The following is a 14515-nucleotide window of genomic DNA, read 5'->3' on the forward strand; positions in this document are numbered from 1 at the left end:
TCCCCTTCACATAGGATACAGATGTGGGATCTTAATTTGATCACTCTTTTGTTGATGAGAATTTTCCTGGAAATGCAACCTTCTAGTGTATTCAGCAGGAACTTCAAACTTCCAGTGTATTCAGCAGGAACTTCAAACTTCAAAAGTTTGTCATTTCCAATTGAACATTTCAGACTTGATTTGCCTTAACCTGAAATGCATCAACCGCTACATAAAATGTCCATTAATTATAATCCACATAATAATTCACATTTCCTGTTGCTGCAGAACTATTTTCCTGCTGTAGCAAACTTGCTCAGATTAAGATCCTACATCTGTTCTCTGCCACCTTAGTGCACACACTCAAATAGTATACACTACACGCGCGGCACACATGTACACTAATGCAAGTATGCACACACGCACATGCACCACACACACAGACACACACACTTCCACTCTTCCACTTCATACCCTGCCACATTGAATTTAAGCCAAGAACAGTGTGCTTGTGATTGTAGGGTTGGATGGTGTGTTTTGAGAAAGGGGACTGTGTCTTTCTGCAGTGTTTGGCACTGGGATTGTGTGTTTCCACGGTTGGTTCCTTGGGAGCTCTGTGCTCTGTTTCAGTTCCATGACAGTTTTCCAAACATTGAGTGTGATTAAGAAATGTTCCCAGCAGCGTGAAAGAGAGAAAGTAAGAGAGAGCACCACTCTAAAGATAGGGGGCTGCATTCCTGTCTATTTCAGAGCAATAGCCAGATTGTCCTGTCTAATCTAGTGAAGTGGTGGGATCAGAGCTGTTGTTTAACAGAACAATAGGAGCCAGGAGCTACTTTACCACTCCTAAAATGTACATAGACCAAACAGGACCATAACAAGTCAACTTACAGAACCAAAGCGGTGCATGTTGGAGTTTTTCGTTAGCACTACACAGCTGACTCAAATGAGCAAGTCATCAAACTTTGTTGATTTGAATCAGCCGTGTAGCGCTAAGACAAAAAGACTCAAAATATTCATCCCTTTGTGTCCCCAGGGCCAGAACCACTGGTCTATGGCACGACTACATCTATCTCTGTTGTTATTGTGCTCTGTTCACACCTACACGACCTGTTGGTGAATTGAAAATGGAGTTGGTGGAAACAGGAAAGAAACACATAAAAAACATCTAATGTGGACTACCTCAGGTGATGACCATATAGATGGTGTTTATAAAATGATTGACAATGGTCTTATCTATTACAACATGTATCAAATCACCTCAACTACCCCGTACCCCAAGCACATTGACTCGGTATTGTTATTGGTATTGTTATTGTGTTTGTATTTCCTTTTTTAATGGTGCTAACTTTCATACTTTTTAACTCTGCGTTGTTGGAAAAGGGCTCCTAAGTCAGCATTTCATGGTAAAGTCTACACCTGTTGTATTTGACTCATGTGACAAATAAAATGTGATTTTTATTTGGGCTAGCTCTGAGGTGATGACAGGGCATACAGTTGAAGTCGGAAGTTTACATACACCTTAGCCAAATACATTTAAACTCAGTTTTTCACAATTCCTGACATTTAATCCTAGTGAAAATTCCCTGTCTTAGGTCAGTTAGGATCACCACTTTATTTATGAATGTGAAATGTCAGAAAAATAGTAGAGTGATTTATTTGAGCTTTTATTTCTTTCATCACATTCCCAGTGGGTCAGAAGTTTACGTACACTCATTTACTATTTGGTAGCATTGCCTTTAAATTGTTTAACTTGGGTCAAACGTTTCGGGTAGCCTTCCACAAGCTTCCCACAAAAAGTTGGGTGAATTTTGGCCCATTCCTCCTGATAGAGCTGGTGTAACGGAGTCAAGTTTGTAGGCCTCCTTGCTCACACACACTTTTTCAGTTCTGCTCACACATTTTCTATAGGATTGAGGTCAGGGCTTTGTGATGGTCACTCCAATACCTTGACTTTGTTGTCCTTAAGCCATTTTGCCACAACTTTGGAAGTATGCTTGGGGTCATTGTCCATTTGGAAGACCCATTTGCGACCAAGCTTTAACTTCCTGACTGATGTCTTGAGATGTTGCTTCAATATATCCACATAATTGTCCGTCCTCATGATGCCATCTATTTTGTGAAGTGCACCAATCCCTCCTGCAGTAAAGCACCCCCACAACATGATGCTGCCACTCCCGTGCTTCACGGCTGGGATGATGTTCTTCGGCTTGCAAGCATCCCCCTTTTTCCTCCAAACATAACAATAGTCGTTATGGCCAAACAGTTCTATTTTTGTTTCATCGGACCACAGGACATTTCTCCAAAAAGTATGATCTTTGTCCCCATCTGCATGTGCAGATGCAAACAGTAGTCTGGCTTTTTTTATGGCGGTTTTGGAGCAGTGGCTTCTTCCTTGCTGAGCGGCCTTTCAGGTTATGTCGATTAAGGACTTGTTTTACTGTGGATAAAGATACTTTTGTACCTGTTTCCTCAAGCATCTTCACGAGGTCCTTTGCTGCTGTTCTGGGATTGATTTGCACTTTTCGCACCAAAGTATGTTTAATCTCCAAGAGACAAAACGCGTCTCCTTCCTGAGCGGTATGATGGCTGCGTGGTCCCATGTAGTTTATACTTGTGTACTATTGTTTGTACAGATGAACGTGGTACCTTCAGGCATTTGGAAAGTGCTCCCAATGATGAACCAGACTTGTGGAGGTCTACACATTTTTTTCTGAGGTCTTGGCTGATTTTATTTTGATTTTCCCATGATGTCAAGCAAAGAGGCACTGAGTTTGAAGACCTTGAGGCCTTGAAATACAGTCATGGCCAAAAGTTTTGAGAATGACACAAATATATATTTTTACAAAGTTTGCTGCTTCAGTGTCATTATATATTTTTGTCAGATGTTACTATGGAATACTGAAGTTTAATTACAATTGTTTCATAAGTGTCAAAGGCTTTTATTGACAATTACATGAAGTTGATGCAAAGAGTCAATATTTGCAGTGTTGACCCTTCTTTTTCAAGACCTCTGCAATCCGCCTTGGCATGCTGTCAATTAACTTCTGGGCCACAGAAGTTAATGATGGCAGCCCATTCTTGCATAATCAATGCTTGGAGTTTGTGGGTTTTTGTTTGTCCACCCGCCTCTTGAGGATTGACCACAAGTTCTCAATGGGATTAAGGTCTGGGGAGTTTCCTGGCCATGGACCCAAAATATCAATGTTTTGTTCCCCGAGCCACTTAGTTATCACTTTTGCCTTATGGCAAAGTGCTCCATCATGCTGGAAAAGGCATTGTTCGTCACCAAACTGTTCCTGTATGGTTGGGAGAAGATGCTCTTGGAGGATGTGTTGGTACCATTCTTTATTCATGGCTGTGTTCTTAGGCAAAATTGTGAGTGAGCCCACTCTCTTGGCTGAGAAGCAACCCCACACATGAATGACCTCAGGGTGCTTTACTGTTGGCATGACACAGGACTGATGGTAGCACTCACCTCATCTTCTCTGGACACGCTTATTTCCGGATGCCCCAAACAATCGGAAAGGCGATTCATCCGAGAAAATGACTTTACCCCAGTCCTCAGCAGTCCAATCCCTGTACCTTTTACAGAATAACAGTCTGTCCCTAATGTTTTTTTCCTGGAGAGAAGCGGCTTCTTTGCTGCCCTTCTTGACACCGGGTCATCCTCCAAAAGTCTTCGCCTCACTGTGCGTGTAGATGCACTCACACCTGCCTGCTGCCATTCCTGAGCAAGCTCTGTACTGGTGGTGCCCCGATCCCACAGCTGAATTAACTTTAGGAGACGGTCCTGGTGCTTGCTGGACTTTCTTGGGCGTCCTGAAGCCTACTTCACAACAATTGATGGTTGATTTAGGTTTAGGTGCAATCTTACTGGCAGCAATATCCTTGCCTGTGAAGCCCTTTTTGTGCAAAGCAATGATGAAGGCACGTGTTTCCTTGCAGGTAACCATGGTTGACAGAGGAAGACAATGATTCCAAGCACCACCCTCCTTTTGAAGCTTCCAGTCTGTTATTCGAACTCAATCAGCATGACAGAGTGATCTCCAGCCTTGTCTTCGTCAACACTTTGTTTGGGATTCAGTTAATTTGCATGGCAAAGAGGGACTTTGCAATTCATCTGATCACTCTTCATAACATTCTGGAGTATATGCAAATTGCCATCATACAAACTGAGGCAGCAGACTTTGTGAAAATTAATATTTGTGTCATTCTCAACTTTTGGCCACGACTGTACATCCACAGGTACACCTCTAATTGACTCAAATGATGTGAATTAGTCTATCAGAAGCTTCTAAAGCCACAACATACTTTTCTGGAATTTTTCAAGCTGTTTAATGGCATAGTCAATTTAGTGTATGTAAACTTCTGACCCACTGGAATTGTGATACAGTGAATTATGTGAAATAATCTGTCTGTAAACAATTGTTGGAAAAATTACTTTTGTCATGCACAAAGATGTGATTGTCAATGGCATTTGTTTTTCTCCTCCACAAAATGGCTTCCGTTAACCAGCTTCAGCTACTCTTATTTTATTGGACACTCTGAGAATAGCTCAACTGAGCTGTTATTCCACATCAAACGACAAGTGGTGACTAATGAATGGAGTTAGTCTGCATGAGTAGCATGCTGTTAGGGGTGAATATATATATATATATATACTGAACAAAAATATAAACGCAACATGTAAAGTGTTGGTCAAATAAGATTCACAAAATTTTCCATTCGCAAAAACGTGTATTTCTCTCAAATTTTGTGCACAGATTTGTTTACATCCCTGTTCGTGAGCAATTCTCCTTTGCCAAGATAATTCATCCTCCTGACAGGTGTGGCATATCAAGAAGCTGATTAAACAGTGTGATCATTACACAGGTGCACCTAGTGCTGGGGACAATAAAAGGCCACTCTAAAATGTGTGGTTTTGTCACACAACACAATGCCACAGATGTCTCAAGTTTTGAGGGAGCATGCAATTGGCATGCTGACTGCAGGAATGGATTGTCCACCAGAGCTGTTGCCAGAGAATTGAATGTTAATTTCTCTACCATAAGCTGTCCCCAACGTTGTTTTAGAGAATATGGCAGTACGTCCAACCGGCCTCACAATCGCAGACCACGTGTAACCACGCCAGCCCAGGACCTCCACATCTGGCTTCTTCACCTGCAGGATTGTCTGAGACCAGCCACCCGGACAGCTGAAGAAACTGAGGAGTATTTCTGTCTGTAATGAAGCCCTTTTGTGGGAAAAACTCATTCTGATTGGCTGGGCCTGGTCACGCCTTGAAGGCTTTGGCAATGGCTGCTATAGCTGGCTGATTCCTCTCCTTATGTTTGTCCACTAAACTCACAAACTCCTCAATGTTGACTTTCTATTGGATACAGCTCAAGTAGGTAAGAGTCCGTCACAGACTCTCGAAGATGGCCTCTTGTTTGAAGTCTTTAGAGGGGTCTTTTTCCATCCCTCCCGCTCTCCTCCTCCTCTCTCACCCTCTGTGTTTCAAAGTAGTTATCTTCTTCTTCTAGGAAGGCACGGCGCTAAAGGGAACAGTGTTTCATGTTGAATGCAGTGGTTGTACTGTAAGTGACTCTGGACTCTGTAGCTAGTTTGTTATTGTCACTGCTTCCTGTCTTCCCTTCCTGAGCTGGAAGCAAAGTGCCCTCAAAGCAATATCTCTGTCCGTTTCCATGAGTAAGCAGTAAACCCCTCGCCCCAGGGCCTGCTGCAGCACCGAAAAACAGGAGAGGCGGGAAAGGAAGGGGTAGAAGGGGGAAGAGGTTAGAGTTGTACAGAAATTCAGCCAGGGTATGAAGGGGAGGTTAGCGGCGAGATGAGATTGGGAGACCATGACGTCTCTGCTGCTGTGCTGTATGTGGGTCACTGAGGGAAATGTAGGGTGCTCTCTCTTTCCCTCCTCTCTTCATCTCACAACAGCTCCCTCGATGCCCTCCATATGGAGAATGAGCTGAGAACATGAATAAACTATATCCATGTCTATGACTAGAGGGAGAGAGAGACTGAAGGAAAGCCTGCTCGTGTTTGACTTGGAACAGGGAGCAATGTCATTGTCATAGCATGGCTGGGTTCTGAGATGTTGTTGAGATGATGACAATGTAAACTGTAATGACAGTTTAGCAACAGGGACAATCTTTTGTAAGTGGTTGCCAATCATGAGTGTTGAGGTCTTTGACTAGGGCAGAGGGATGTTGACTGCCATTTAGCCTTTTTGTCTGGGAATCCCCCTATTAACTCGAGACGCAAACAAACACACACTCACATGCACACACAAACGTACACACACGCTCGCCCGCACACCACACGCCACACACAAATAGAATGGGTGGGAAAGTAATGTTGCATAATTGTTATGGAACTCGAGGCCGGTCATGTTGTCAGACAAAAACAACCTTTTATTTGTCCCACTCCTCTCTTCCTGGGTCATGTGATTCTGTAATTCCATTGGAACATGACAGGGACAACAATGCCCTCTCACAAAGCCAATCAAGCCAGGGCCGATGTCAAATGACACCCTATTCCCCGTATAGTGCACTACTTTGGCAAGAGTAGGATCGGGCTGCTACGCACGCTTACCCCCCCCCCCACACACACACACACACACAAAAAACGTATGGAAAATCGTTGAATTAGAATTGGTAACATGGAATGGAGACATTCTATGAAATGTCAATGTGAAAGCTGGGAGTGTGATTTGTATGAAAGGCACGGCTGGCACCATATTTTAACTGCAATGGAAAGAGTCTCTCTGTCATTCCTCTCTTCAAAGGGTGCCAGTGTATTAGTGTCATTGTAAGTGGGCCATGCTGTACTGTGGGTTTCAAAGACAGACCCTCTCAAGAGACCGATCCAGAGGAGAGACAGGGCTTGGATGTGCTGAATTACATCGAAGATAATTTGTTCAAGGAAAAGGGAATCTTGTAAAAGGGTGACTTAGTGAACACGTGTTAAAATAGTCCCCCTAATACTTTTCCATCCACTTTTACAGAAACTCTGAAGACAGACAGCAGTTTGAAGTCAAATATAAGGTGAACATCTACAGTGTGTTGATATTATGTTGAAGTGATTGTTAGTTACTGTTGGCTCACATTGTCTAACCAGCAAACCGGGATCATTCCCAGAACATTAGCTAAGATTCCATTAAGTTTTAGTTAGGGATTTATCTAACATTAGGATGATAGCATCCCAAAAACATTGAACAAATATATATATATATTTTTTTTTATGAAATATCCTTGGAATGTTCTAACATTAACTCAAATGTTGTGCACAACATCTGTAACAACCACCACAGAACATTCCCCGAACGTTTTCATTAGGTTTCCAGGAAATACAATAACACAATGTACTATTTCATGTTTTTAAGTCATTCTGCCGCAACAAAATGGGAGAACAACGTTCTGGGTACGTTCTTATGAATGTTCTGGGAACTTTCACAGAAACAATTTAGGTTTTCTGGGTATGCTTTTTATTGCAGGTGAGGAGGAACACCGACTTTGTACCTTGGCAAATCACTGCTCAGCATCAATTGAAGAAGGATGCACACATTTGAAGTGCCCGTTGCAGTAGTATAGAAGCCAACCTGATGAAGGCAGGCAGCAGTATGGTTTGTGTAGCGATGGTTTGCCTGGCAAGGAGAGCTGGTCAGGCCAGCTGGGAGTCACATGGGCCTACTGTGGGCAGGTTGGTGTGTGGGTCTATTCAAAATGGTGTCCTTTGAATAGGAACGGAGGAGTCAGGAGGAACAGATGCAAATCAAATACATGGAAAAGGCAAAGCTCGAACAAGAGCACAAGTGTTTTCTGAGTGTGTGTGTTTGTGTCTGCGAGCGTGTGGCTGTGTGTGTGTGTGTGTGTGTGTGTGTGTGTGTGGGCGCATGCGTGTGACTGTGTGTATGGGCTTGAGTTCGTGATTTGCATTAGTCATATAAGGACACTAAATAAATAATTAACCATGATTAAACAACCAGCAACAATGTAGTTTATAAAGCAAACATAAAGACATTTATCATTGGGAATAACCAGGACATAGCTGTTCTATAATATTATTTTGGCTGTACTAAGTCATGTCACATGTTTCCTTGTGCCACATCAATGTATTCTAGTTACAGATACATCAGTGGTATGATAAGATGTCAAAATGCCATCTTTGCTGACCTATAGCCTACTGTCCACTCCTAGTAAGTGTGTGTTGATGTTAGTCTCTTAACAAAGATCCTCATTCTGGACATACTAGGCAACGTTACTTTGATTAGATCACAAAAGGCTGATCTGGTTCTGTTGTGGTCCTTTTCCTCAGCCTGTTTTCTATTGGCCAGTTCGTTATATGGGATAATGATAGCTGAGTCCCTTATGGCACCCTATTCTCTTTATAGTGCACTACTTTTGTACTAGTGAACTACTTAGGAAGTTAGGGTGCCATTTGGGATGTACCTGATGCTGGGAATACTGTTGACGAAATCCATCTGTGTTGCTGACTTTAGGGGTTACCATGACGATCATGATGAACATTCTTGTCATTTTTAGGTCTGCAGCCAAGCCACATTTGTCTGGGTGTTCCCTGTTATGACAGATTTGACAAAACCTGCTGTTTCATTCCCTGTTCCTGCTTTTTCTTTCTTTTGTTATCGTCTCTCTTAGACAGACAGACAGTGTTATTAGTTTTGGGGATTTGCACGGTAATGCTTAGAATGACATGGTTCCTGTGGTCCAATGATCAGATGATCAAATTTGATCAAATTTGCGTCCAAAAATGGCTAATCTTATTATTGCTGATAGCACCATAAAAATGATGACTTTCCATGCAAGCACGTCTGCACACGTATGTATGTATGTATGTATGTACGTACACACACACACACACACACACACACACACACACACACACACACACACTTGGCATGCAAAAGCAGTGCCAGCCAAGTCAGACTAAAAGGCCTGATAGCACCCTTGACCCCATATTCAGATTGTGTTTTTTGAGCCCCTCTGATGTCGTGAGAACGTTCTGTTTGAGCAGTGAGAGGAAACCTGGGGCCTGAGAAACCCTGGGAACAGAGACACACGGGTCAATATGTAAATCATCACTCAACCGTGGAGCAACACCTTTCTTTATATAGCTCAAGAATCAGTTACAGAAAGATTTCTTCAATGCTTTTTGGCGTTTGAGGCACACTTAGCTTAGTGGTAGCATGACACACTTTGTACTTTTCAGGTCTGTGTAACAAAAGCTTCTGGCCAACATAGTACAATAGAATAGAATATCACTAGTGCCTATTTATTTTTGGTCCCACAGAAATATGGGTCACATTTCAATAAACCAGATGATAGTAAAAACGATTTGTTGTTGTTTAAAACGAACACACCTGTGGCTGATACTAGTCAGTCGAGGACTAACAGCAAGGCCAAGACAGAGCCGACTGCATTTCCACTCTCTGCTAGCTAACAGGTTGCTGATCATGGTAATTAAGCTGTGGTTTCATGTTGTGTGCTGCAGGTATTGGAGAGCTTTAAGATCATGGATTACAGTCTGCTCCTGGCCGTGCATGTCCTGGACCAGAGCCCAAAGGAGGGGGGCGAGCCGGGCCAGGCAGGGGGGGACGGCAAGAGGCCCGTGGCCCAGAGGGTCCTCTACTCCACAGCCATGGAGTCTATCCAAGGGGACGGCAAGGCTGCCGAGGCCCACACCACAGACGACACGTGAGTCAGCTCACCACAGGCATGCTGCCCATACAAACACACATACACAGTAATAGTTTAATGACATTTAGACATACACTGGCAAAACTCACAAACACTCGCAATGATCAAAAACCCAACCCTCACTGAGATGCTTTGAAGGATGACTTGGCAGATAATCCTGACTGACTACTTTCTGTCACAGGACTTGTATTTACTCTGCTGTATTTCAGGATGGGTGGAATTCCTGCCAAATCACACAAAGAAGAGAAGCTGCTTATTTTCCTGGGTATCATCGACATCCTGCAATCCTACCGGTACAACATGACTTCATAACATGCTATAAAACATGTATTACATGGAATAATGACAAACTATTTACATGTTCAGCATTATGTTCTGTAACCTGGAGTTTTCTGTCCCTATGCTGGGGAGGGAGAAAGAGACGAGAGACGCAGAGGGAAAGAGAAGAGACGCAGAGGGAAAGAGAAGAGACGCAGAGGGAAAGAGAAGAGACGCAGAGGGAAAGGGAAGAGACGCAGAGGGAAAGAGAAGAGACGCAGAGGGAAAGAGAAGAGACGCAGAGGGAAAGAGAAGAGACGCAGAGGGAAAGAGAAGAGACGCAGAGGGAAAGAGAAGAGACGCAGAGGGAAAGAGAAGAGACGCAGAGGGAAAGAGAAGAGACGCAGAGGGAAAGAGTAGAGACGCAGAGGGAGAGAGTAGAGACGCAGAGGGAAAGAGTAGAGACGCAGAAGGAGAGAGAGACGCAGAGGGAGAGAGAGACGCAGAGGGAGAGAGTAGAGACGCAGAGGGAAAGAGTAGAGACGCAGAGGGAAAGAGAAGAGACGCAGAGGGAAAGAGAAGAGACGCAGAGGGAAAGAGAAGAGACGCAGAGGGAGAGAGAGAGAGGCAGAAGAGAGAGAGAGACAGCAGAGGGAGAGAGAGACAGCAGAGGGAGAGAGAGACAGCAGAGGGAGAGAGAGACAGCAGAGGGAGAGAGAGACAGCAGAGGGAGAGAGAGACAGCAGAGGGAGAGAGAGACAGCAGAGGGAGAGAGAGACGCAGAGGGAGAGAGAGACGCAGAGGGAGAGAGAGACGCAGAGGGAGAGAGAGACGCAGAGGGAGAGAGAGACGCAGAGGGAGAGAGAGACGCAGAGGGAGAGAGAGACGCAGAGGGAGAGAGAGACGCAGAGGGAGAGAGAGACGCAGAGGGAGAGAGAGACGCAGAGGGAGAGAGAGACGCAGAGGGAGAGAGAGACGCAGAGGGAGAGAGAGACGCAGAGGGAGAGAGAGACGCAGAGGGAGAGAGAGACGCAGAGGGAGAGAGAGACGCAGAGGGAGAGAGAGACGCAGAGGGAGAGAGAGACGCGGAGGGAGAGAGAGACGCGGAGGGAGAGAGAGACGCGGAGGGAGAGAGAGACGCGGAGGGAGAGAGAGACGCGGAGGGAGAGAGAGACGCGGAGGGAGAGAGAGACGCGGAGGGAGAGAGAGACGCGGAGGGAGAGAGAGACGCGGAGGGAGAGAGAGACGCGGAGGGAGAGAGAGACGCGGAGGGAGAGAGAGACGCGGAGGGAGAGAGAGACGCGGAGGGAGAGAGAGACGCGGAGGGAGAGAGAGACGCGGAGGGAGAGAGAGACGCGGAGGGAGAGAGAGACGCGGAGGGAGAGAGAGACGCGGAGGGAGAGAGAGACGCGGAGGGAGAGAGAGACGCGGAGGGAGAGAGAGACGCGGAGGGAGAGAGAGACGCGGAGGGAGAGAGAGACGCGGAGGGAGAGAGAGACGCGGAGGGAGAGAGAGACGCGGAGGGAGAGAGAGACGCGGAGGGAGAGAGAGACGCGGAGGGAGAGAGAGACGCGGAGGGAGAGAGAGACGCGGAGGGAGAGAGAGACGCGGAGGGAGAGAGAGACGCGGAGGGAGAGAGAGACGCGGAGGGAGAGAGAGACGCGGAGGGAGAGAGAGACGCGGAGGGAGAGAGAGACGCGGAGGGAGAGAGAAGAGACGCGGAGGGAGAGAGAAGAGACGCGGAGGGAGAGAGAAGAGACGCGGAGGGAGAGAGAAGAGACGCGGAGGGAGAGAGAAGAGACGCGGAGGGAGAGAGAAGAGACGCGGAGGGAGAGAGAAGAGACGCGGAGGGAGAGAGAAGAGACGCAGAGGGAGAGAGAAGAGACGCAGAGGGAGAGAGAAGAGACGCAGAGGGAGAGAGAAGAGACGCAGAGGGAGAGAGTAGAGACGCAGAGGGAGAGAGTAGAGACGCAGAGGGAGAGAGTAGAGACGCAGAGGGAGAGAGTAGAGACAGCAGAGGGAGAGAGAGACGCAGAGGGAGAGAGAGACGCAGAGGGAGAAAAGGGAGAGAGAGACGCAGAGGGAGAAAAGGGAGAGAGAGACGCAGAGGGAGAAAAGGGAGAGTGATGCAGAGAGAAAGAGAGAGAGACGGAGACAGAGACATAAGCTCCTCAGTGTGAAAAGCCTCTAGCACCAGAGAGACAGTAGTGTCACTGTAACACTTTTCCCTGTTCTTATCTCAGCATCTCTAAGCTGACCTCAGGACCCGTCGGTTAGTGTCTTGGCTGGTTGTTACATAATGAGCACAATGTAATGGATAGCTTCATATTGTTACCCATATATATTTCCCTCCCTCACTATTTGGTTTGCCTGCCTCAGCCCATCAGGGGAGCGTATTGCATAACATGAACGTAATATTGCTGTGGTTCCTGTTCTGTGTTTGGTGCCAAAATGAAGGCTCTCAGGTTCTGGATGTTGGGGGGTTTGGTTTGGTTTGGTTTGTTGCATTACGTTTGTGCCAAGGCTTCTTTTTTTCTACCTCAGATTCATTAAGAAGTTGGAGCACTCGTGGAAAGCCCTGGTCTACGACGGCGTAAGTTGATATACTGCAAATCTGATCCACGTGTCCTTCTGGATACACACCATTCATAGGTTCCTTTCTTATTGATCTCAAATAGCCCTCTCTGATAAATGCTTGTATTGTCTTCTGTTCTGTCCTCAGGACTCTGTCTCAGTGCACAGGCCTGGTTTCTATGCCAACCGATTCCTCAAGTTCATGAGCACTTCGGTGTTCCGGAAGACTCAGAGTAAGTCTGCTGGCTCTTGTTCCTCAGTCCCCTATGAAAGGGACACCTGTATTTATGTTAGGACTTTCAACTGGCACACGTGCCAGGCACTGGGACCAGGAAGGATGGCCTGTGGGAGGTTTGAGTAAAAAAAAAAAATAATAATAATTTAAGTGTGTAGAATGGACCTAATATATTTTGTAATAACTGTGCTTTTTCTGGCCCGCAAATTGATTTTGACAAAAAAAATGTTAAAAAAAGAGTCTGTGCGGCCCTCCGTTGAATTTCGAAATCCCAATGTGGCCCTCGAGCCAAAACATTTGTCCACACCAGAGACTGAGACAGGTTAGTCTTTCGGTGTGGCACGTACAGTTTAGTCAACTGTAAACTATTGGAAATCTTATGTTTGTACAGATTCCTAGTTTTATTTGTTTGTTACCTGCAATATCAGGTGATTGTGGAGTGGATGTGATTTATAGACGCTTTAAGTCAGCTTTTCCCAAACTCTGTCCTGGGGACCCGAAGGGGTACGTGTTTTTAGGTTTTTGCCCTAGAACTACACAGCTGATTTCAAATAATCACAGCTTGATGTTGAACAAAACCGAACCTTCCAGTAAATATATAGAAGTAGCTGTGTTGAAAGCTACAACACAGCTGTGTCGATGTACAGTATACATTTCTCCTGTGAGAGGAAGTGATTGTGTGTTACCAGTGTAGTGTGTGTAGAACAGGTTTGTTATGTTGACGATCGAGTGGCACATACACACTGTTGTCAGTCAGTTAAATGGGTCAAATTTAAAACCCTTCCTCAGCTCTTCTGTCTGTGCTTTCAGGTCACACTGACATACTGATATACACTGAGTGTACAAAACATGAGGAACAGCTTCCTAATATTGAGTTGCACCCCCTTTTGCCCTCAGAACTGCCTGAATTTGTCAGGGCATGGACTTGAAAGCATTCCAAATGGTTGCTGGCCCATGTTGACTCCAATGCTTCTCACAGTTGTCAAGTTGGCTGGATGTCCTTTGGGTGGTGGACCTTTCTTGATACACGCCGGAAACTGTTGAGCATGAAAAACCCAGCAGCATTGCAGTTCTTGTCACACTCAAACCGGTGCGCCTGACACATACCACCACACCCCGTTCAAAGGCACTTCAATCTGTTGTCTTGCCCATTCACCCTCTGAATGGCACACATACACACTCCATAGCTCAACTGTCTCAAGGCTTAAAAATCCTTCTTTAACCTCTCCTTCATCTACACTGATTGAAGTGGATTTAACAGGTGACATCAATAAGGGATCATAGCTTTCACCTGGCCAGTCTGTCATGGAAGGGCAGGTGTTCCTAATGTTTTGTACACTCAGTGTAGATTCCTGACATTGGTTCTCAATGATGTTAAATCGTTTTTGTTCTGTATTTTGTTATTTTACCAAACAAAATACTTTTCATTTTACCAGACGCTCTTATCCAGACCAATGTACAGGAGCAATTAGGGTTGAGTGCCTTACTCAAGGGCACATCGACAGATTTTTTTACCTGGTCGGCGAGGGGATTCCAACCAGCAGCCTTTCAATTACTGGCCCATCGCTCTTAGCCACTAGGATAACTGCCGGGCTTTTCCCAGAAATAGCTTGTTGTTTTCAGAGAGGAAATGGTTGCCCTCTGCCCCATGTTTGGGTGGTGGCCATGACAGCCCCCTAGTGGTGGTAATGTGGGAATCAATTTAAGGGGCTGAAGCCCCCCTCACTTCAGGGTTTTGACTTGGGGGAATATTTTA

The 14515-nt window shown here is 45.5% G+C and overlaps 1 protein-coding gene across 2 annotated transcripts in view; it reads left to right on the forward strand.

The window, feature by feature from the left end:
• The window catches only part of LOC110525789 (phosphatidylinositol 4-phosphate 5-kinase type-1 beta), a 104610-nt gene that overhangs the window by 75616 nt on the left and 14479 nt on the right, over positions 1 to 14515 (forward strand). For both annotated transcript variants that reach the window (XM_090237709.1, XM_036979937.2), the window contains exons 8-11: positions 9487 to 9689; positions 9902 to 9985; positions 12495 to 12543; positions 12673 to 12757. In XM_090237709.1, coding sequence (XP_090093835.1) covers positions 9487 to 9689; positions 9902 to 9985; positions 12495 to 12543; positions 12673 to 12757 — 421 coding nt within the window. The remainder of the gene's footprint in view (positions 1 to 9486; positions 9690 to 9901; positions 9986 to 12494; positions 12544 to 12672; positions 12758 to 14515) is intronic.

The sequence above is a fragment of the Oncorhynchus mykiss genome, chromosome 6, assembly GCF_057628025.1.
Source record: "Oncorhynchus mykiss isolate SJ-2025 chromosome 6, ASM5762802v1, whole genome shotgun sequence".
Classification (NCBI taxonomy): Eukaryota; Metazoa; Chordata; class Actinopteri; order Salmoniformes; family Salmonidae; genus Oncorhynchus; species Oncorhynchus mykiss.